The 24,509-nt window shown below is 37.2% G+C and overlaps 1 protein-coding gene across 1 annotated transcript; it reads right to left on the bottom strand.

Annotated features, from left to right (window-relative positions):
- Positions 1 to 3,578: 3,578 nt before the first annotated feature.
- LOC107847637 (chromo domain protein LHP1) lies at positions 3,579 to 24,163 on the bottom strand. Its single transcript, XM_016692018.2, has 6 exons — positions 23,515 to 24,163; positions 23,319 to 23,344; positions 22,732 to 22,818; positions 21,901 to 22,611; positions 8,050 to 8,110; positions 3,579 to 3,895 (listed from the first exon to the last, which is right to left on the bottom strand). Exons 1-6 carry the CDS (start codon positions 23,854 to 23,856, stop codon positions 3,848 to 3,850), a joined length of 1,275 nt encoding a protein of 424 aa, XP_016547504.2. The 5' UTR covers positions 23,857 to 24,163; the 3' UTR covers positions 3,579 to 3,847.
- Between the last annotated feature and the right edge of the window lie 346 nt (positions 24,164 to 24,509).

Genomic DNA, 24,509 nt, shown 5'->3' with positions numbered 1-24,509 from the left:
CTAATTATTTATTAAAAATTTAAGAACAAATACCTTAAAATGCCTTTATCCGCTACAATAATTTCTAATATATTTTTTAAAATGATAAAATAATCTCGGTGATGATATTTTCGTTGCTATTTTCATCTCCACCATGTCAAAATAATTTCTCCCCTTTTATGTTGCTAATTTTGTCACCAAAATAAAGGCTCCAATATTTACCGACAAAATATAGCAATAGATTTTAGTTTCTGTCACTAATCTATCACTAAAGGATACCAATTTTATTTTCAATTATTTAACGACAAAATTTCTATTTTGTTGCCAATCCATCGTTAATTAGTGACAGAAAAGTACTTGTTGCTATAAACTTGTTGCTAAATGCTATTTTTTTGTAGTGTGGTATCAGAGTCTACGGTTCAAAGATTAGTGGTTTGGTAAAATGAGGTTGAAGACAAGTTCAAGATGGTTCAAATTATCATCACTCTTAAATGCGTATATTAAAATGATTTATTTGATCAAGTTTAGTTCATCAATTTTTTTATTTCAAGGCTTTTTAGAGTCTAGTATAATTTTATAAAATGCTAATACTTATTTGTTTTTACTCATCTATCATTAGATACATCAAGCTATATCTCTTCCTGACTAACATTTTTGCTTATACTTACGAACGTTCAAATATAATGTGCTAGTTATTTATTTATATATTTTTCTCTTATAACTTTAAAAAAAGCCTTCAGGATCTCCCATTATTAATTATTTAATAAAATAATTGAAAAGGAGAAACAAGAAAAAAATATATATCTTGCTAATAATAAATTTAGATAACTATTTTTAGCATAAGAATTAAGTAAAACAAAATAGAGGGAGTATGTCTTTTATATTTGAGTGTCTTTAAAATTTTCATTAATACATAAAGTGTTAATCCTATTCGCAAAACCGATATTATTAAGTTGTTTGAACTTGAAGCGTTTTTTCCTACATGAATTTTATGTTTCTCAATGATATAAGATTTGATATTTAATTCTTAACCAATTCACTATGTATTTCAAATTTATTCACTTCGTTTACGTCTTCTCTTTTTAAAATTTCGTAAATCTCTTTAGAATCTATTCGGGTTTGGGTTAATGGGAGTTGGGTAGGAAATCAATGTTGAGTTTAGACAATACATGATGCAACTTTAACTAAATGAGGGCTTGATTAGATAGAAAGTTACGGAGGATACATATAAAGGTAGAAGTTAGTTCGGTAGTTGAGTGTTGTCCCGCACCTTTAACTAATCAAGGACCTGACCTTAGATAGAAAGTTACGAAAGATACATATAAAGGTAAAAGTTCGTAGCTAGTTGAACTTTGTCCCGCTTAAACTTCCATGCCAGTAGTTTTAGTAACTGTAGCAGCTTTTTGTTATTCAGTCTCTCTTACTATTTTGTGTTTCTTACCTTCAAGTATTGTATTATTTTGTTATAATTATTATTCCTCTTTACATATTTACGTGCAAGATCTGTTGGGGTTTTTTAGTAAGGACACCTTTGAATTGGAGATGAGCAACTTTAGAAGGATTGCGGAGGTAGATTGTGACGGAATAGCCAACGGAGAGAAGGCGTGAAGCCATAGCGCCACCCATTATGTTGGTTCCTATTCATCCTATTCAGGTTCGAGTCGGGTCAATGGGAGTTGAGTCGGAGGAAGTTATCATCGGAGTTGTGATACTACCGAAAGAAAGAGCTGCAGAGAGAACAAGGAATTTTTTGTTCAATGAATAGGTAGTGATGTGTCTAGAAAGTGAGCACATGAAGCACCCGTTCCAATTTATATTGCACCATTTGATCAAAATTTATGTGGCATCATTTAATCGGCCACGGAATTTTAAAAACAAGAGAAACTTTGTTATCCCACGAGATCGCAACCTTAAACTTCTAGAGTCATTTTTTTTCGAATATATGTCTTATCATACAAATAATTTTTACAGTATCATTGTTAAATAGTTTGCGAATATAATATATATTTAAGTGGATAATTTAAAAATAGTCTCTTCACCATGAGAATATAGGTAAGATTTGTGTACATTTACTTCCTCAACCTCAGGTTGCGTTATTACATTGAGTATGTTATCATTGTTGCATATTATTCAATTCATCTTCACCATGTGACCTAATTGTATTAAGCTAGAAGGAAATTGAAGAAAGTAAACAAGCTATTTTTGGGCATATCAATGTTTGAAAAATTACCTACTAAAAGTTTGTTTCTTTTAGGATTATAATATCACTCAGTAATCTTTTATTATATCATCTTAGCAAATAACATTTAACAAAAAGATAAAAAAAAGAATAAAACTCAGCCCAAGAAATTGTACAAAACAAAGAAGAGGACAACTAGGAGCATAGTCCCAACCCCAAACAAGTCTTCTCCATTATATGCAACAGAATTATTACTGCTTTCCCAATGTGTAGTAGATGACATATTTTGTAGAGGAATAAATATTGATAGCAAGTATACAACAAGTGTCAAGGAGATTGGAAACAACAATACTAGTAAAAGAATGGTGGCACCTCCACCTATACTACAAATTGTTGGCCAAACAATGAGCAAACTAAGAAACACAACTATCACTGAAGGAACCATTGGAGATGGCCCTATGTCCCCCATATTTTGCCTAGCACCTATACTTTTTAGTTTAGTGGTATCAGTTGATTAGTGAAAATATGAAATCTTCTGGCATGCAAAAAGGAGAATATAAAGTAGATCTTTTGGCTGCAACTATCATGGTAACATCACCTGATTCTTTGCTTTGGAAGTTAATGTCTACTGATCTTTCTTTTGGCAGCTAGAGAGGGTGGTAGGGATTAATATAGATTCCTAAGCATTGTCTTTTGCCTGATGTATTTAAATAACCAGCAACCAGAGATGCATGAAATTCCCTCACCTTTAATCAGAAATCTTAAATAACTAGTAACTGGAGATGTACGAAACCCTCACCCTTAATTAGAGGTCAAATCATGAAAAAATATAAATCTCTTGTATTAAGTGGGTCTTATGCGATGCAAATCTTGATTAGTGAGATTCGAACACTTAAATGACTATTACCTAATCAACTAATATTTGATAGCTTCTATATTTAACTTTTTAACAAGAAAGTCTTAACAGACATCGACAATGGCTCTTCTATTCCTCATGACCATTGGAACCAACAAGAAGAAAATATTTACCAGCATGAATATCAAGAAATAGAATATCAAAAAGGCTTAAAACAATACTTCTATCTATTTTGTTTCCTTCCTTTTTCTTTGTACACTTGCAACAACTTAAACTGAATATGAAAAAAAAAAGTATAGATGTTGTGTAGCTACTAAAATAGTGATACGGAGTGCCTACCCACTTTACACTTCCCAGGCCCCACTTTGTGGGACACCGGGTATGTTGTTGTTGCACAGTAGTCATTGTAAAACATCTTAACCTTTAAGAAACAATTGCATACATGCACAGCAAATCCAGATCCATAGCTATCAAACAAAACTCACAGTGAGTTCTGACAAGACCCAAAACAGATCAGAAGAATATTACTATGTGCATCTCATCCACCGGGTGACACATTCGAGATAGAATTCTGAAGAATATTATATTGCAAAACAGTAAAACCTGATACAAGTTTCTCATAGTATGTGTAGCGAAACATTAAAACCTACTACAAGTTTCCCATAATATATAATATATATTCTAGCATTGCTATTTACTAGCTTTTCTAATAAACTTAATAGAGGTTAATACCCTAGCTTGCAACAACAAAGAAGTTACAACATTTTATACATAAGACAAGCAAGAGATTATGCTAATCAAGCCACATATATATTTCCTTCACTGCAGCCAACTCATGAAGAGGGATTGTATCGCAAATTCTGCTCGTAGAAATTTATCAGCTGCCAAAACACATACAAAAAAAGGTATTTCCATTAAGAGTCATCTAAGTAAAACAGGAGGAAATACTCTCTGAAACTAGAGTTAGAACTTAGAAGTATAAAACACATTTGTCAAATAACAACCATAATTAAAAAACAGAATGACACAATGTTTACTTCAAACAAATTACGACATGTTCAGGTATTAATCTGAAGTATGTCCAATATTTGTACGTGATTTGCGTAAGAAATTTTGACTTTTCAACCAATTTTATTTAATAATTAATTAGTCCCTCGTCACCGACTGGGTGTTTTCTCTCTCGACAATGAGAGCTTTCTCCTCCTTAGCGAGGTTTCATTTCTTACCCATTTAAACATAAATCCCCATGAAAATAGCTCCAAATTACCTTCTCAAACGTCAATTCTCAAGCATATTTAGCAGTAAACCTGTCAACCTGTCACTTTAGGCAGCCTTAATTCCCCAATTTATGAAATTCCCCTTTCTCTTACTAAACCCCAATTAAGTTTCAGTTATCAAAAAAATTTAGCTACGTCTAATACCAAATCACCTCCAATTTGAGCTAACCCTACAACTCGAAATGGAAGAAGACACTACTGAACGACTATGTCAATTTGTTCTTACGGAGGAAGAACAGAGCTGTGGAAATTGAATTTCCAGATATTCTGTCTAGCATGAGGGATTGTGACGTTAGTCTCTTTGGCAAGGTGGTTTCTGATTAAAAAATAAATTTTCAAGGCGTCAAGAACACTATGCCTTACATTGGGGAAACCCAGCAGGTTTGCAAATAAAGGAAGTCGGGTGGAATTTTTTCCAGTTCATCTTCAAGGACAAGCAGAGTAGGGGATAAAGTGTTGTACCAACAATATCTCCTCATTATTCATCCTTGGGAACCAGGATTGAAGAGTGATTCTCACGCGTTTAATATATGTAATTCGTGGGTTCAAGTTTAGAACATCCCTCTACACTGGATGTCCAAGGATGTCGGGCACAAAATAGGGCACGCCTTGGGAGGTACTGTCGATATTGCAATCTCCGGAAATGGAAGCAAAGAAGGTCAGTTACATGAGGCTTAAAAAGTCATGATGAACATTACCAAGCCATTGCCTAGAGGTATTGATCAGAGCTAGGATTGGATACTACATGGGTTGAAATATCAAAAAAGATACGAAAGCCTACCATATGTTTGCTATCATTGTGGTGTCTTGGGACATAGTGATAAAATTTGTGTGTAAAAGAGTGAAGAATATACAATCAGGTTCTATAAAAAATCATCAGTTTGGGACATGGTTAAAAGCAGAGAAACATGATTTTTCTCCAGAAAATCAAAAGTGAAGGGATAAACACCAATGAATGGCCTGCAGGGAAAAGTCCTACCTTTAAAACGGCCAGAGGGGAAAGAGTGGTAGGAACCAGAAACAGTTTGCTAACGCTGGAAGAGGAAGCCGAGGTGACTAATAAGCAGACTGATATAGGGAAAGCTGAAGGAAAAAGCACTATGGGGCTGAACAGCAAAGTAGACTATACAGCAAAAATTGAGGATTAAAGCAAAACGCAGCCTATGGAGGTAACAACATATAGTTCGCAAGAGAAGGAAGTTGTTGGTGTTAGGAATGGCACTAGAGTGGGAACTTTTGATGGTATTGAATTGACCTCACCACAATGATTCGATATGGGTATGAACAAGCAAGATGTCCCATCACAGTTTCCAGTTGATGAGAATACACCTGATGATGCAACATGGGCAAGAGAGGCAAGAAACATAAATTTATTGTCGCACTTAAAGGGATCTGATAAAGGCAGTGACCAGGAAACAGTTGGGATTTGTAATAAAGGGACCAGGCAGAACTTACCACTCACTACCCTACAAATGCACGATGTCTTGCAGATTACCACGAAGGAGTTGGAAGATAACATAAATCAGCATACACAACTGCCGATCAGGTGGAAATCCACAACAAAATCACTGTCATACAGGGAAACGAAGACCAGGTATGTACCCCTGATCTTGATCCCTATATTAAAGTCTTGTCTAACACTTTGATAATTGGAACTCTGTAAGAAAAACTAGTCTTTTCAACCAGCAAATGATAAGTATAATGAAGAGAAAACAAAGAAGAATTGAAACAAATGGCTAGAAAAATTGATGGTTCTGAAAGTTTAAATAATGATAGAGTAAAGACTTATAATGAACAATTGGAGGAAGTGGTTGCTACAGGAGAATGTATGCAAATTATTGGGGATAAACGAAAAAAGTGCTACTCTTTTAAAGACAGACGCAGAAACAAAAAAGAAAAAACTTGTGGTGGAGCGGGAGGCCAGCCCTAAATGGCTTCCCTCTTCACAATGAGAGTTATGGTATGGAATTGTCAAGGATTGGAAGGATCCATGACAATTCCTTTTCTAAAGGAGACAGTGCGTCTTCACTCCCCAAATCCTATTTTCCTTGGCGAAACCAAAAATAGGGATATCACGGTTAAGCAAGTTCAAAGACAACTTAACATGCCTTACACTACAATTGTGGACCCTATTGAATTATCTGGAGCCTTGAGCTTACTTTGGAACGATGAAATTCAGGCATGTCACTCTCACACTGCAAAATTTAATATCGAAATATTGGTGCCCCATGATTTCGCTGATTTGAAATATTGGTGCGTTTTTGTGTATTTGAGTACAGATAGAATTACTTGTAGAGAACAACTGAGAGAATTTAGTATAAAATCTGCTAACTGGGGTCCTCTTTGGATAATAGCTGGAGAATTTAACAATAATATTGATAACTCTGAAAAGTCGGGAGGTAGAAATAGAGAATTTCTTATTTTAGATACTTTAAAAAATTCATATGGAATTTAGGGACCGTGGATTTAGGATTTAATGGAAAACCTTGGACTTGGTGGAGTTTTAGAGAAAATGATGGAATTATTCAAGAAAGATAAAATAGTGCGATTGTATCATCGGGATGGAGGTTGAATTTCACCTAGCTCAAGTAACTCATTTAAATACAGAGGCTCCGAATCATTGTGCACTTCTTAAAATGACGTTTTTATTTTGATAAAAGGTGATGCAAAAGGAGGCGGTTAATAGCTTGTGGAAAAAAGATCTTGGCATGAACAATCAGAAAGCTTTGAACAATATAAAGTTAAATTTAAGTTTAAAAAATGTTGTTCCGCGATAATGTCCTACTTGAGGGGAGGGAAAGGAAACTCAAAGAAGAAAATCCTAAGCATCAAAAATGAAATTGAAAAGCTAAAAAAAGATCCAAATAATTTTAATTTTCCTGAACTTAGAATTTTACGGAAAGAGTTAGGGCAAGCCTACAAAGACGACGAACCGTATTGGAAACAAAAATCTAGAGCTTTGTGGTTGCAAGAGGGAGATAAAAAATACTTCTTTTTTCACATGAAAACTATCCAGAGACGCAATTGCAATAGAATCAAAGGGTCTTGCTTGGATAATGGAAATTGGGTGTCAGCACGAGGTGATATTATTAGAGAGGTAGAAATTTTTTATGAAAAACTCTTAGTACATCTAGACCACCAGATCTGGCTCCTATTTTGAATCTAATTTCCTCCATTAGTTGATGATTCCATAAACCAATGTCTTATTAGCACGGTGAACGACGAGGAAGTGAAGCATGCGCTTTTTGACATGCATCCCAGAAATCTTCCGGGATAGATAGACTGACACGCTTCTTTTTTCAAAATTATTAGAATATCCTCTCTACTGATATTATTGCTGCCGTTAAAAGTTTCTTTCCATCAGGACATCTCTTACCTTCCTGGAATCAAATTCTCATTACTTTAATCCCAAAAGTGAAGAGTCTTAGTACTATTAGTCAGTTCAGGCCCATTAGTTTGTGCACTACAGGCTATAAAATTATTTCTAAGATCCTGGTAGTAAGATCTGAAGTGATAATCCAAAACTATTAATGAGACTCTAATCAGAAAAGTACAATGAGGAAAAGATTGAAGTATAACAATTCAGATTACAAGGCACTATCAATGGACTACTTCTAAACCATTACAAGATGAGGTTATTGTGATTCTATATTTATGTGAAACTGAGAAATGGCTGTTACTAATGCATATAAAAATGTATAATATCTGCATTTGTTGGTGATGCAAGGATCACTAAACGAGAAAAGAGAAACAGTTACCAGAAGTGGATTATTCATCTTCAGAAATTTGTTATCCACCAGGGTTTCCTTTCCATCTGACCTGAAGACAACCATTAAGAAAGGCTATAATGTGAAAAAAAACTAATAGAAGAATCAGCAAAGCATAATCAAATTGAAAAGTTAAAAATAAAATTATCTAGCCAGATGTGTATGAAAATTGGTAAAGCCACCGAGAGCAAGGGCGGAGCTAGCTTAGGCTCAGGGGGTTCATCCGAACTCCCTTCGGTGGAAAATACACTATTTATACATGGTTAAAATTTCTTCTTTACATATATATATATATATTAGATGTTGAACCCCTTCGGCTAGTTCGTGTGTACACTTCTGAACCCCCTTAATGAAAATCTGGGCTCCATCACTGACCGAGAGTATGAGCAAGTTGCGACTCCATTACAGAAAGAGAATAAAACAAAAACAGAAGGAAGCAATCACACTGGTCATAGCATCTTATACACATTAAATTGCTGCTATAGACAAACAAGTGACAACTTCAAGAAAAAATCAACAAAAACTAAAAAGTACCACTTAAAGTATGATGTGAAGAGAAAAACAGAAAGACAAAACTGAAAGTTGATTTGAAAATCTGAGAACTTTTAGCTTATCCTCTTCTTTTTTTCTTTTTTTTTTTTTGATGAATTAAGGGATATCATTAAAAAAGCATCAAGAAGATGCATTACTTACAACTTGCAAGATATTACATTGAAGCTTACAAAAATCCAGCTGCTATACAAAAACTATCTATGCCAGAACCAGGAACTAAATTGAAGTCTAAAAGTTGGAACTTGAACAAAGAGCTTCTTTCTTGCAACAATTATGGTGAACAAGTTACCAAAACAAAGCACAAAGAAAAAAGGAATGCAGTTTAAAAGAAAGGAGTCAAAAGATGGATTAGATTTGGTATTTTCCACTTAAATGAAAAAAAAAGTTGGTAAATTAAATGAGAAAAATCAAAAGACACATTTAATTTACCAATTTTTTTTTTTCAGTCAAGTGGAATATATTGCAAGAAAGAAGCTCTTTGTTCCAATTCAACCATTAGAATTCAATTTAGTTCCCTAGTTCCGGCATAGAGAGCTTTTGTATAGCAACCGGATTTTTGTAAGCTTCAAAAAGACACATTAAAAATTTTGAAAAAATAGCTATCAGGCACTAGAATCGAGGCACATTTTTGAAGTCCCTTGAACTTTAAAATCCACTCTGGAGGACTTCTTCCACCAGAATCTTCACATCTTTCTTTCATTCTTCTTCTCATATCACTCTTTCCTTCGAGTTCTCCTCCAGTTGATTCAGATGGATAACAAAATCTTTTTTCATTCGGGGGGGCAAATCTTACGACATCACAGAGACAAGATCTAGAGCTGAAACTTGGTTTGATTGAGTGGAAAGTGCTAGGTTCCACATGAGGAGGATGGTTCTGAGCAAGGGAGCACTCATTTGGGTCTACAGAAGACTCAGAGAAGCTTCAGCCATCAGGGGGAGAATCTTTAAAACATGGAGATGCAATGACTACTCTACTAGCATTTTCTTGTCTTTAAAGTTCAATCAATATGGGAGATTCGTATCTTTAATCTCAATTAAAGGCAAAGAAAAGGCAGTTATTATCCAGAAAACACTAAACACTTTTAATGAAGGATGGGAAAGGCTGGCAGAGAAAATAAATGTCTTCATTAATAGAGTTAGGCTGGCAGAGAAAAATAAATGTATTCATTAATAGAGTTACATCATACTCAGGGGTTAAGAAATACAAGGGGGAGGCAGATTTATTTGCAGACAAGGGCAAGGGAAGTTACTTAGAAATGTTCCATAAAAGCAAATGGACAGAGAGAGAAACAGAGGTGACAGAAGGAGCTGAAGATTCGGAGTGTGCTGAGATATTAATGACTAAAGCTCATCTTGCTGAGAAAGATTTCTTAAGTAGATGATGTCTGGTGGGAAAATTTGACGGGGGTGATGTTCCCACAAGAAACGACTTGAGAAGATGGGCCCAACAGAATTGAAAGGGTGCTCAAGGCATACAAATCTACGACATGAATGGAGCAATTTTTTGTTCGAATTTCAGTCGTCAAGAGCGGCAGAACATGTTCTAATGGGGGACTGGAGAAGACAAGGAAGCCAATTACGTCTGCAGAGGTGGCCGCCAAAGGCAGGTGCATTTCCAAAATAAAAGGACTTTGACTGGTTCTGGGTGCGAGTATTAGGACTCCCCCTTCATTTGTGGTCTAGCTCGGTGATGATGAAGATCGGTAAAAGATGTGGGGGATGGTTAGAGACGGAAGAGGAGACTGATCTGAAGAATCATCTACGATGAGCAAGAATTCAAGTCGGAGGTCCGACATGCAAGTTTTCGACCTCCATTGATATCGCTGACGGCGAATTTGTCTTCACTCTTCCCATCTGGGTGGAAGCTTCGGCGACTTACCAGAAAAAAAAAATAAAAGAGAGATGCTATTGGCTGGAGAGAGGAAAGGGGGTGATTATCGAGAAACTGGCCCGTCAGAAGTCTCGAGATACAAAGATGTTAGACAAGACAATGGTTTGGTAGCTGATAAAGAAAAAGTCTAAAGCTGAAGAAGACAGGCTATTTTGATGATAGCAATCACGTGTGGGGCAACGTGTCAAGAGACTCACTCCATTTGGACAAGTGAAGGACCGAAAAACCCCCTAATAAAACCTTTTTCGGCCAGAAGCAAGCCCAATCCTTTCTAAGGTTAAAGCAAAGCCCTGCCCTTTACTAATGAAATAAATGATTGGACAAACAAATCAGAAGCCCAGAACGCTTTCTTTACATGCAGAGAACAGAGTGTGGTGGTAGAGTGTGAAGCAAGAGGATCTTCAGAAGAAGAACAAAATCATGCAGAACTGCTCAATAACAACAACAGGGGAAGAGATGATAAACTCGGTGATAGTGAAGAACATGGAAATATGCAACAAACTGTTCTTCTGAGGAAGCCAACTCCTATTAATTGCGATGCTTCTGGGTGTAGTAAAGATGCAGAAGAGAGGGCAAATCACTGGGTACAAAGCAATATTCTCGAGTTCAGTCAAGAATTTGGAGCTGCTTTTGAAGGGTGCACAGAGGAAGCCAAAGTATTACTCCTAAAAATTGACCAAAAGAGGAATAAAGAGAATCTTCTTTCGATTTTGGCAGAAAATAGAGAAAAACAGACAGTTCCTAAGGAACTTGTTTTTCGATGTAAAATTCAAAGAAGGGGAGCCAAGGAGTGAATCAAAAAGTAGGGGGAGGAAACTAATCACACAGTTATAATGAAGCTCATTATCCTATCATGGAATGTGAGGGGGCTTATCAGCGAGTACAAAAGAAATTTGGTGAGGAGTAGATTACAACAAGGGGGAGCAAATGGGGTGATCAAAACCCGGGATGCTTTGAGAAGGAATTTCCGCTGGCAAGGAAATAAAATTAAGAGTAGTTTCAATTTAGTAAAATAGGCAACAGTTCAACAAGGCAAGAATTATAGGGGGTTTGGGAGTAAGGAATCTCAAGTTACAAAAGAAAAGTTTGCTAAGCAAGTGGCTATGGAGGTACAACCAAGAGGAGCATGCACTATGGAAAGAAGTGATACAACATAAATTCGGCCAAGAAAGGCAATGATGTTCAGGTGAAGTAACAACCACTTAAGGAGTTGGAGTTTGGAGGACTATCAGAAGCTTTTGGCCGGCTCTAAAAGTTAATAAAAAGTTAAAGTTGGGAGGGAGGATAATGTTTTATTCTGGAAAAAAGACTGGACTGGCCAAGGATCTCTTTAAAGTTTGTTTCCTGGACTTTATTCTATCAGTGTGCATCCTCATAGCAAAATCAGTGAGTTATGGTCTCAACAACGGTGGAATTTGGTCTTCAAGAGGTGGTTAAATGACTGGGAGATAGAAGGGGTAATTGAACTACTAAATAGCACTAACTTGGAAATAGACTGACTATTATGGGGACAACACCCTGAAAGAAGATTCTCCATCTCTATCGACAGATTGTATAAGTGAGGTCTATCTGTAACTGGAGTAAGGAAAACAAGGCCATGGAGTGTTGTTTGGAAGAGTGTGGCTCCTACTAAAGTGAAGTATTTTGTTTAGTTGGTAGCTAGAAGAGCCTGCTTGACTCATGAAGCATTACAGAAAAAGGGCATCAACATAGCCTCTAGATGCGCTTGCTTTGCAAAGAGGCACTGGAAACCAACGAACAGTTATTCCTGCATTGCAAAGTAACATAAGTATGGGCTTTAATCTCCAATTTAGCTAGCCTAAACTGGTGTATGCCAGAACACACTGCAGACTTGTTGAGTTGTTGGATCAGAAGGGGAGGCAGCAAGAGTCAAAAGAAATGGTGGAAGAAGGAACCTGCTTGTATCTGGTGGAATATCTTGAAGGAAAGGAATCAGAGGATTTTTGAAGGAAAAGAATGCTCAATACAGAAAATTAAATGGACAATAATTACTTCCTTAGGTTTTTGGTACAAAGAACAAAATATAGAAGAGGAAATCCAATTAGTGGATTTCATAGGTTCTTTGTAAATAATTCTGTTTTTATTTTGTATCTTTCGTATTTGTAATTACTTTTGGAGGTGGCCAGCATAGTGCTGAATGCTGAGGAATATAAGTTACCAGTTTCAAAAAAAAAAATCAAAAGACACATTATGGTGGAAACATCATAAGGATGGCAAATTCGCAATGAAGGCATATGCTAAAAAAAAATAAAGCAAATGGGAAGAAATCAAAATTAACCAGCTAGAAAACCATGGCACCTCCGAAAGCTGCATGTGTACTTGGATTGCTGCCCAAGTAGCTTGTCTAAGACAAGACAATTTATATAAAATAGGGGTCTCATCATATGCAGTAAAAGCTTTAATGTGAACTAACGAGTAGGAATCATCTACTGCTTCACTGCACATTTACCAAACAAATCTGGGCAATGTTCCTTGCTATCTTTTGACTTAAGTGGACTATGCCAGGATTTGTTAACCTTGCTTTAACTAGCTGGAATGTACAATCTCTATTCCTCTTTGTAGTTTTTGGAATATTTTGCTAGACAAGAATAACAAATGTTTAATGGCAGGAGAGAAAGTATTTCACTTGTAAAATCCAGATTTTTGAATTTGAAAAGTCTTTACTTGTCGTATAGGAGCAATATTGCACTCCTTCAGTTTATAGAAGGAAAACCTCTACTTCCTTTGTGTTGCACTCTTGTATGTCCCTTCTTGGTACTCTTTCATAAAATCTTCACCTTTTTCATTTTAAAAAATGACACAAAACGATGCATCACTACGTAAGAAAAAGGGCTATAATACAGATTGTACCACCCAGGGGTGTCTAAATGAGCCCAAATTAAGTGAACGTGCCCAACCCAACCCAATATTTATGGGTTGGGCTCAAGATAATTTACAAATGAGTTCAATCTCAACCCATTTTGAAAAGATATTCAATTGAACCCAATTCAATCTTCACTTCAACCCATTTAATAAGGAAAATAATTTCCTTAATAGAAGAGGAGAAAACAAGTGGCACAATCGTCCACCCCACCAAATCCCACACCCATCCCCTCCCCTCCCCACCTCACCCACACCCATCCCCCATCCCCCATCCCAAAAAAAAACAAATTATTTTTTTTATTTCTTATAAAACGTTTTTAAAAATTCTTTTCTTACCCCAATCTCTACTTCCCCACCGTACCCACCCACCCCTTACCCAAAAAAAAAAAAAAAATATATATATATATATAGTTTCTTTTATTTTGTAAAAACTTTTAAAAAATATGTTTTCTCACCCCCAAATACCCCCACCCCACCCCACAAAAGAAAGTGATTAATTTTTTTTAGTATTTTTTAAAGAACTTTTCACGGATAATATTTTCTTCAAAAACATTTTTCCTCCATACAAAACGCACCCACAGTATATTTTATTTCATTGGTATAATATTTGGTGACGTTCTTTTTCAAAATTAAGAACTTGTCTTTTTAGTTTTTTGAGTTGGAATTCAATAGTTTTTTTGAGGTAAAGGTAACTTTGTATTTCACATGGGAAGCATCATCCAAAAAATGATAACTTGGTTAGTTACAACCCAAAGGGCATTGAAAAAAAACAACTAGAAATCTAGTCTAGTCTAAGGCATTACAGTTTTCCTATGAAATCAACTAACAAGTCTATATCCCCCACAATATCTTGTTTACACCAAAAATAAAGACTGATGCAGTTCATTTTGATCTTCTGGATGTTGCTATTTTTGCCTTCAAAACACCTTGCATTTCTTTCTTTCCATAAGATCCACCAAACACAGGCTAGGATTAGATTCCACTAGTCTTCCTCAGGGTTTCTTCTACCAATTGACTCCCAGTTCCTCTGCAGATCAATAGTGTCCTTAGGCATTGTCCAGCTTACTCCAAGAATACATAAGAACATGTTCCACAGATTTACAGTTGTTTTGCAATGTAGGAAAAGGTGGTTGTTTACCCCTGCTTCCTTGTCACAAAGAAAACACCTTGAGCAAATCAGTAAACCTCTTCTTTGTAGTACTTTGTGGGTTAGGCAAGCTCTCCTAATCACCAACCAAATAAAACATGACACCTTCAAGGGGATTTTAATTTTCCAAACCAATTTCCAAGGCCAAATTCTGGTGGAGGAAAGGCTGGTGTTGTTCCAATAACATAGAAAACTCCCTTACTGTGCAGTTTCCAAAAAGGTTTGTCAGGAGGTAACCTGGGAAAGTATTCAAAGTTTCTAGGAGACTAGCTATTTTGTCTATCTCCCAATCATTTAAGGCTCTTCTAAAAATAAAGTTCCACCCCTGTGGACTCCAAATCTGGGAGATAGTTTCATTCCTTTGGAGATTGAGGGTGTAGAGGTCAGGAAAGGTGATCTTTAAGCTTTCATCACCTATCCAGTGTTCGTTCCAGAACTGGATTTTCATACCGTTTCCCACTTTGAAGGATATGTTGGTACTAAACTGTGGCCAGAGTCTTCTAATCGTTTTCCATACACTGCATTCAAAAGTACCATCCACTTCTTTAGTTGTCCATTGATTCAGGAGTCCATACTTCTCTGTGATGAGTCTCTTCCATAGGGTCATGTCTTCTACGCAGAATTTCCACAACCATTTTTGCAACAGGAAGCTGTTGTGGAGGTTGAGCTTCTGAATGCCTAAATCACCTATCCAGTGTTCGTTCCAGAACTGGATTTTCATACCGTTACCCACTTTGAAGGATATGTTGGTACTATACTGTGGCCAGAGTCTTCTAATCGTTTTCCATACACTACATCCAAAAGTACCATCCACTTCTTTAGTTGTCCATTGATCCAGGAGTCCATACTTCTCTATGATGAGTCTCTTCCATAGGGTCATGTCTTTTATGCAGAATTTCCACAACCATTTTTGCAACAGGAAGCTATTGTGAAGGTTGAGCTTCTTAATGCTTGTTGACGGTAAGGGCATCCCACTTCACAAGATTGTAGCCTTTGTTCTCTTTATTCCCCTGCCACAGAAAGTTCCTTCTCATTTGATTCATCCTTTTTTTCAATGCTATTTGGGATGGGGAACAAACTCATCATATAAGTGGGTAGAGCATCTAGGACAGATTTTATGAGGGTCAGTCTACCTCCCAAGGATAGATATTGGCTCTTCGATCTTGATAACCTCTTACTACATCTCTCCATCATTGAGCTCCAGACTTCAAGTTCCTTGTTTTTTGCTCTCAATGGCAATCCGAGATAATTTGTGGGTAGAGAGGAAACTTGGCATCCAAGATTCATGACCAGCAATTGCATATTTAGGACTTCATTGACTGGGTAGAGACAACTCTTATGCCAGTTCACATGAAGTCCTGATATGGCTTCAAAAATGGTCAGAATAACTCTTAGGTGTCTAACTTGTGACACCTCTGCATCACATAGACTAAGAGTGTCATCCGCATACAAAAGGTGGGAAATTCTCATGGCATTTGCTCTATTGTTTTAAGCTTCGAAACCTCTCAACCAACCATTTTCATTGGCTTTCCTGAGCATATGATTAAGACCCTCCATAGCCAATATGAACAAGAAGGGTGAGAGAGGGTCGCCCTGTCTTAGCCCCCTCTGGGATTTAAAAAAGCCTGCAGTGTCACCATTCAACACTAGGGAGAACTCACATTAGAAATGCAAAATTTAACCCAATTTATCCATTTCCTGCCAAACCCCATATCTTCAAGAATTTTGAGTAGATAAATCCAATTTACATGATCAAAGGCTATTTCAATATCCAGCTTGCACAAGATTGCAGGTGTTTTTTGTTTCACTCTGGAGTCTACCAGCTCGTTTGCCATAAGTGATGCATCCATTATCTGTCACCCCTTCAAAAAGGCCATCTGGTGTTCATCCACTAGCTTACCCATGACAGACTTCAGTCTTCCAGTGAGAAGTTTTGAGATAATCTTGTAAGTCCCTCCCATTAAGCTTATAGGTCTGAAGCTTTTTAATTCTTTGGCACCTGCTTTCTTTGGGATTAAGGCTATGAATGTGGCATTCATAGACTTCTCAAAAAATTCCTTCTAGTGGAAGTTGTGGATGGTTTGCATTAAGTCAGTCTTTATCGTTTCCCAGCAAGCTTTGAAAAAACTCATAGTGAAGCTGTCAGGTCCGGGGGCCTTGTCCCTATCACAACTTTTTTATTATGTGCAGTACCACTGATTCTGAGAAGGGTCTTTGAAGCCATTCTTTTTCTTCATCAGTGATTCTGGGACAGCCTTATGGATTGAAAGGAGGTCTCCAGGATTCTGATTCTGAGTATAGCTTTTTGTAGAAGTCTATCATGGCTTCTTTTATAGCTGCAGGTTCCCGAATCTCCTCATCATTTACTATCAATCTATCAATGGTGTTGACTCTTCTATGTGATGTTGCCATTCTTTGGAAGAATTTTGTGTTGTTGTCCCCTTCTTTTAGCCACAAAACTCTTGATTTTTGTCTCCACCTGGATTCCTCATTTCCAGCCAGCTCTTTCAATTCAACCATTATAGTTGCTCTAATCATCATTTCATCTACTGTCAGAACTCTGCTCTCCTGAATTAAGTCGATGTAAGCCAGTTCTTCAAGAAGTTTGTTCTTCTTGTTAATTAATTCACCAAAAGTAGTTCTTCTGCTCCATTCTTTGAGTTTCAGTTTCAGCATCTTTAACTTACTGCTGAACCTGAAATCAGGGAACCCCTCCACCTCAAAATCACTCCACCAGTTGTTTACCAGTTCAATGAAGCCTTCCACCTTAAGCCACCAATTTTCGAACTTGAAATTTGATCTCCTTTTCTCCCAGTTTCCACATTCTAACATGATGGGATTGTGGTCAGAAGTAACTCAAGGCAGTATTCTTTGTTTGATGCTTTTGAAAGTCTCTTCCCATTCTGAGGAGAAAAGAAATCTGTCCAACCTAGCTGCACCAGGGTGGTTGATGCCTCTAAACCAAGTAAGTTCCCCCCATATAGTTGAGGATCATGAAGTTCCATGTCCTCAACCCATCTAGAAAAATCGGACATCACATTAGTGATTCTGGAGCACCCCCTTCTTTTTGACATAAATCTGTTTGTGTTGAAGTCCCCACAAGCGACCCAAGGTCCTTCACAAAGCTCTCTGCAAGCTGCAATTTCCTCCCAACATAGTAATTTTTCACTTCTAGTGTGTGGAGCATAAATTCCAATGAGATACCAGGTAAAAGAGTTGTGGGAGTGGATAAAACCATAAGTGATAAAGAGTGTTGTCCTGTTTCTACCAAATTCCCAAACCAAATTCTGCTGTCCCACATATGTAGGATACCTCCCTGGCTTCCCACAACCTTGATAAAGCCACATTTCATCCATCTACAAGGCCATAACTGCTTGGCTACCTCCTCAACTTTTTCTCTTATCTTTGTTTCTTGAAGGCAGTAAACATCTGCTTTCTACTTTTGAAATAAACTCTTAACAAGATTCCTGTTTTCTATCTTGTTAAGTCCCCTTACATTCTATGTGACCAGGTTCACATTCATTTGTAAGAGAGACTAAGAGCTTTCCCCCTATTTCTGACACCTTCTACATGTTCATTAAGGCTGGATTGTAGGTTTTTCAATTCATTTTTGCCAACTCCCCTGCCCTTAGGCGTGGTGACTATCTTCTCCTGTTCTTTCTTCTCCAGTAACGCTTTCTTTTTATCAAGCTTGATGAGTAAAGCTAGTGTTTCCTCTTCGAAACCTTCGAAATCCACTTCATACGTGTTACTTAGTTCGAGGATGTGAGAATTTACCCAATGAGAAGCCTTCATCTCAGTTACCTCTAGAGCTGCCGGAATTTTAGTAGCAACAGGCTCAACATCGTGAACCTGTTGCAATTGCATGTTGGACTCATCTGGGAGGGGGATAAGCTGGGTTATTTCCTCTGTTAAACTCTTTAGATTGGTTGTTAGTCCCTTTCTCTTCGACATTCTAAGAGACAACATCGAGTTGCATGATCAGGGTCCCTGTTATTGCTTTCATCGGACTTTCTATATTGTCGGAATCTGGAGAGGATGCTTCCAAAGCCATGAAGGATTCGAGAAATTTCGAAGCCAGTTCGCGAATATTCTTCAATTCTTTAAGAGTGCTGGAGGTACACTTCAGTTGTTGTGGAATAAATGAGGAAGGGGGAGTGTTTTGAACTTCGGAAATAAGTTTTGGGTCAAAATTACTTAGACCCCCTGAATTAAGTTTAACCCGACCCTGGTAGCTATCCCACTTGACTCAGCATTGGCATGTCTTATCACAGCTGTCCCACTTGACTCAACATTTGCATGAGTTGTCACAGTTGTACCATCTGCAGGCATTGCAGATGGTAGAATGCCAATCTCAGTCATCTCTTTATCCATGAGGTAAAGACCCGGTGGCTATTGGATGTTGGGATTCAAATTCCTACCATATCCGATGACCGCCATTGCCGTAAGTTCAGTCCAGATTTGCATGGAGAAGGTGATTCCGTCATTTTCAATAGAGATCTCCTTCAAAACTTTGCTGCCGTCTCCATGGATTCTGATTCTCGCCCATTTGAGATGGTTTCGGAGGGTCGTCTCTTCCTCTGTTTCAATCCATCCACCGCAATGATCTCCGATGGCCTTGAAGGTTTTTGGGGCCCAGAGGTGAAGAGGAAGCCCTACGATCTTGATCCAAGTGGAATTTTGTTTGTCTTTTGGTTCAAAGGTGCCCGACATTGGGGTCCACCATTGAAGCTTGAGCAGCATTTTTTTCCACATCCAACCACCGAAAAAAAATTGCTCCGCCGTGATCCTGGAGGCAAATTCGAAAAAGAAGAGACCCCTGTCCATTTCATTAATGTTTAGGCCATGCGTTTGCTTCCATAAGCTGCTGGCCCATCTCTGTATTCCTGACAGTGTCGGATAGAAACTGGCCCCATTTTCGAAGAAACCGACCAAACTCTTCTTTAATACCTCATTATGGGAGGGCAACAAGCCACTAATGCAAATGGCATCCCCTTTCTTAAATGCTTGGAGGTCCTATGAATTATTTTCTGTCCTGTTACACCATTTACTGTTTATGACTGCCTCAGCAAAAAGTAGTCTGTCTTCTATAAATCTGAGGTTGTCACTGTTGATCTCTCTTTTTTGTTTGTCAATGAATGCCCGAATTTTCTCGGCAATGTAGGCCCAGACTGAGTTGAAGAACAGTTCTGGGATGATGATGACTGACCTCCTTCTGCCCCTTACATTAATGAGACTAGTGTATCTACCAAATTTATTGAAGTTCCTAGCACAAAATATTTCTGACAGTGTTTCTTTCTTCTTACACCTTTTGACTACATTTACTTTTGTCCTAGAAGCTTCAGACAGAAACGGAACGATCCATTCCATTGTCTTTTTGGAGAAGGATGTTCTTGTGATGGTGTTTCTACTTCTTTCGGTCCATTCGTACCAATCTACTTCCTGACCGGGTAATGTCGAAAGACTTGAATCCAATAGCAAAATACATAGTGTTCTCCATAATGAAGGAAAAAGAGAGAGGAGAGAGGAGGAGGATTAAAGGGGAAGAGAGAGAAATTCGGTGATCGGAAGGATCACCGGAGGAAAGATGTGGGGTGGTTTTTAAGTAAATTAACTTACAAATCACTGATATTCAATAGTTACAAGAGGTAAACATCAATATATTAATATTCTTTAGCCCCAGACTCCACTTGGTGGGAATATACTGGGCACATTGTTGTAATATTCTTTAGATTAAGTGGGTCAAATTGGGCGGATCGAGACCCAGCTCAGTTTTAACCCATTTTAGCTCAACCCATTTGAACCCAAATTAAATTTGGGTTGGTCATGACCCAACCCAGTTTCTAATTCAACCCATTTTAATATTTTCAATTTCAGCCCAACTCACCCATTTGAGACCTCTAGTACCACCGAACAGACAATGCACATCGAAGATACATTACACAAAGAGGTTTAATATCAGCAACGAAGAAGTCTCTGAGGAGGATAAGGAGATTAGATAGGGTTAGGTCTATAACACATGTTGTACCACCTAACAGACGATGCACATATGAGAGGTTACATGTCACCATCAAGGAACTTTTAGAGGATAAGGAGATTAGACAAGGTCACGAGTTGCCATGTGATGACCAAGAACAATGAAGGTTTCGATGATGTCAAAGAAGATGACATAGAAGAGGCCATGAGAATTAACGAAGAGATGAGCTACCTGAATTAGCATTCTCACTTTGACTTCTTCCAACATGGTCAGACATGCTGAAAGATGTTTTTTTCTTAAAAAATATTTCCAATTTCAGCTCAACCCACCCATTTGACACCCCTATTGCCACTGAACAGACAATGCATACATGGAGAGGTTACATGTCACCAATGAGGAACTCTCAGAGGATGAGGAGACTAGACTGGGTTAGGGATATAAAACCATTTGTACTGCCGAACAGACTATGCACATAGAAGACACATCACATGGAGATTAAACAAGGTCACGGGTTGCCATGTGATGAACAGGAAGAATGAAGGTCACGGTGATGTCTTCGTCGAAGAAGACGGCGTAGAGGAGGCCATGAGAATTGATGAAGAGATAAGGTACCTGAATTAGCACTCTCACTTTGACTTCTTCCAAAACTGCCAGACGTGCTGAAAGATGGTTCTAAAAAAATGTACGATCCATTTCCATCCATAACATATCGAGAAGATCTAAGTCATTCTTTTTAGTCCTAACTCAAAAGAGAGATGTGAAACAAGGACTTCAAAGGATATGGAAAAAGCTAACCAAATACATCGATTTTTTTTAGGTTAGGCAAGAAATCGGCTTTACAGAGGATGAAATTATATTCAATTCTAGTTGGTAGTTTGGTATGGAGCTTTGAAAGTTGAGTTGTCTTGTTTATTTATGATCACAACGTACGAGGATGCGTTGTTGATGCACATGAAGAGACATAAAGCAATATAACCAGGAAATAGCTTTCACGAGACTCATTCAAGTTAGGGAACGTGATGATATTGATGCCGACTATAACGAGTTTGTAAAAGAAGATGAAGTGCTATAGACCGGATCATCAATGAAAGCTTTGGTGAAATCATATTATCGTCTAAGAATTGCAGGTGGTGCTCCTCTTAGATGAAATTTTGTGATACATAGTAGGATGAAATTTTGTGATACATAGTAGGATGAAATTTATTTTGAAGTTTGATGTGATCCCACATTTATAGTCACAGAGTATTGGTTTGATATCAATGAAGTTATTGACTTATAGATAAATAAATAAGTTCAGAGATTGCACATTCTGATTATCACAAAGCCACAACACACATTGACAAAATTAGCTGGCAAACAAAGAAATAGAAATGTAGGTTTTAATTCACAAACCTCTTGGCAAGAAAGGTTACTGAGACATCCTCCTGCATATCATTGAATAAGGATGCTGCATAGCCGATAGGCTTGACAAGTTCCGTGATGGTATACGCATCTTTGGAACCATCAGACTGGTTTCTACAAACCAAGTCGCCGCTCACAATGTCATGATTATGACTTCCTTCCTGCGCAAAAGTAGCCAACAGACCACCTGCTAAAGCATCTTGGATATCATCCATCACAGCTGGGGTAGTATCCTGTTTAAATCTCCGAACTGAGCCAGATTTCCTCTTTTTAGCTCCAATGCAACGATCAGATTGATAGGCTTCTGCACCATTAGCCTTTGGAAATCCATTAGACAGACCATTACCCTCCAGAGGGTTCTCATTGGTTGACGTTACTCCTTTTAATTCACTCAGCTTCAAATTCAACTCATTTTGTTCTCCATTTTCTTCTAAAGAGGGACTCAATCCCAAACCATTTCCATTCACCACTTTGTCTACTTTGCTGTTCAAGTCACTACCATTACTGTTCGCACGATTCGTAGCCTTCAAACCATTCAAAGGAGGTGAGGGTGTAGGCTCCTCAATTATTCTAACCTTCACTGCTGGCACATTATATGTAGCAGCTGCAGGTGAACATTGCTGCTGCTGTTGCTTTTTCTTGGGTTGAGTTTGTGTAGCCCCTACCTTCCGCTTACGCTTGCGTGTTGATCGTTGTTTCAAGCTTCAAAATGAAAGGAAAACAGACCAAGAAAGGTACCAAAGATTAACAAGAGAACTATACCCTAAACACTAATCAGCATAAGGAACTAAAAAAGGGATTCAAAATAGAAATAGAAGAAACCTCTCTTCAAACGCATCAATAACATCAGAACAGGACATCAGATTTTTCACAGGTTCCCATGTATTTGCCGTCTCCGGCCAGCCACGCCTGGACAAAGATACCCATAACATCCATCACCTACAACTTATTTTTCTTTTTTTCACATAGTTTACTGGAAACAGAAAAAACAAAGTAGACAATGATGACCATGACGAAATACAAACTCATGCACTATAGTCCAAATGTCAGGATCCTAACCACTGGGCTGTCCCCGTAGGAATCTACACCCTCCATTCCAAAATATTGGTCACATTTCTTGCTTCTCGAGAGTCAATTCAATTAATTTCCAAAATTAAAATAAATTATATTAATTCAATATTTTAAGATGAAAAAATATAAATTCAGAAAGTACACAAAAAGTACCATAAATTTCATTTTTTGTTCTCATATCAATGAAAAAAAATACCTGTTAAAAGAAAATCGTGATAAATATTTCAGAACGGAGGGAGCATCACCCATTCACATAGAAACTTCCAAAGATGGAAACTTGGAAACAAAAACAGCAATAAAAAAGCTAAATTTCCGCGTTCTGCTATAGGAGTACTTACCATTTTATCAGATACTGAACTTGACCCTTCAGTTTGCATAGCATTTCCAAAGATTCCCAAATCCAGAAGCAAACCACAGAAATTAAATGCCCAAAATTCAGGAAAAAATAATAAATTAAAACCACTTCACATTAATCAAAACAACTAGTAAAAAGAGTTCATCAGCCATTAAACAGATACAGATAAAAAAACACACCTTTCTAGTTCTCTTTCTCCTAACAGCTTCAATTTCGTAAAAACCTTCAGCAAGTTTAGGTTTTACATTCTCAGCATCACCATCACCATCCACATCGCCATCCACACTTCCTTCTTCAACCGGAATCTCATCAGACTCTTCATTCTTATCTTCCTCTTCCTCTTCTTCTCCGGCCACCGGAGACAGAGGCTCCTCCTCGCCGGCGCCGGCGTTTTCATAAGGTTCGAGATGTTTAACAGCTTCTCCGGCTAAGTCCGATTCACGGATGTCACGGCTACAGCTGCCGGCGGAGCTGGCGGCGTCCGACGGGAGGCTTGAGTTTTTTCTTTTCCCTCCTTTCATTCTCTCTCTATCCACTTTCTCTCTCTAAGATTTTTCTTTTTGTTTTTGTTTTTTACAGCCTCTTTGTTTACCTTTATATATAGTTTAAATTTGTTTTAACTTACTTACACACATTTTATTTAACACAAAGAAATAAAATTAAAAATTAATTAATTTTATCCTAATTTAAAAAATAATAAATTAATATAAGACATTTAGATTTAATAAAATGATCAATTAAAATGAAACGAATAAACTAAATAATAAATAATATGAATAATTTTACTATATTATTTTTAAATATAATATATTTAATACTTTAAAATATAAATTAGATAATAGATAGTAATTAATAATAAGGACAAAATAAGCATAAGTGAACAAATTATCAATTAATTTTTTAAATTGAACAAACATTATTGGACATCTATTTTTAATAAGACAAACAGGTAAAAGTAAACATAGAAAGTTGACATGTCATCACATTAATATATTTTCTCAAATTGGACATTTATTTTTAGTAATATGAATAACTAAAGATGAACAGAAAAAAGTTAACCCGTCATCACATTAATATATTTTCTCAAATTTCGTATCTAGTCATTTTTTAGCCATAAAAATAGACATATATATATATATATATATATATATATATATATATATTTGAGTGTAGA

This window comes from Capsicum annuum, chromosome 1, assembly GCF_002878395.1.
Source record: "Capsicum annuum cultivar UCD-10X-F1 chromosome 1, UCD10Xv1.1, whole genome shotgun sequence".
Lineage (NCBI taxonomy): Eukaryota > Viridiplantae > Streptophyta > Magnoliopsida > Solanales > Solanaceae > Capsicum > Capsicum annuum.
Note: the sequence above shows the minus strand (reverse complement) of the source record. Positions and strands in the feature narration are given on the sequence as shown.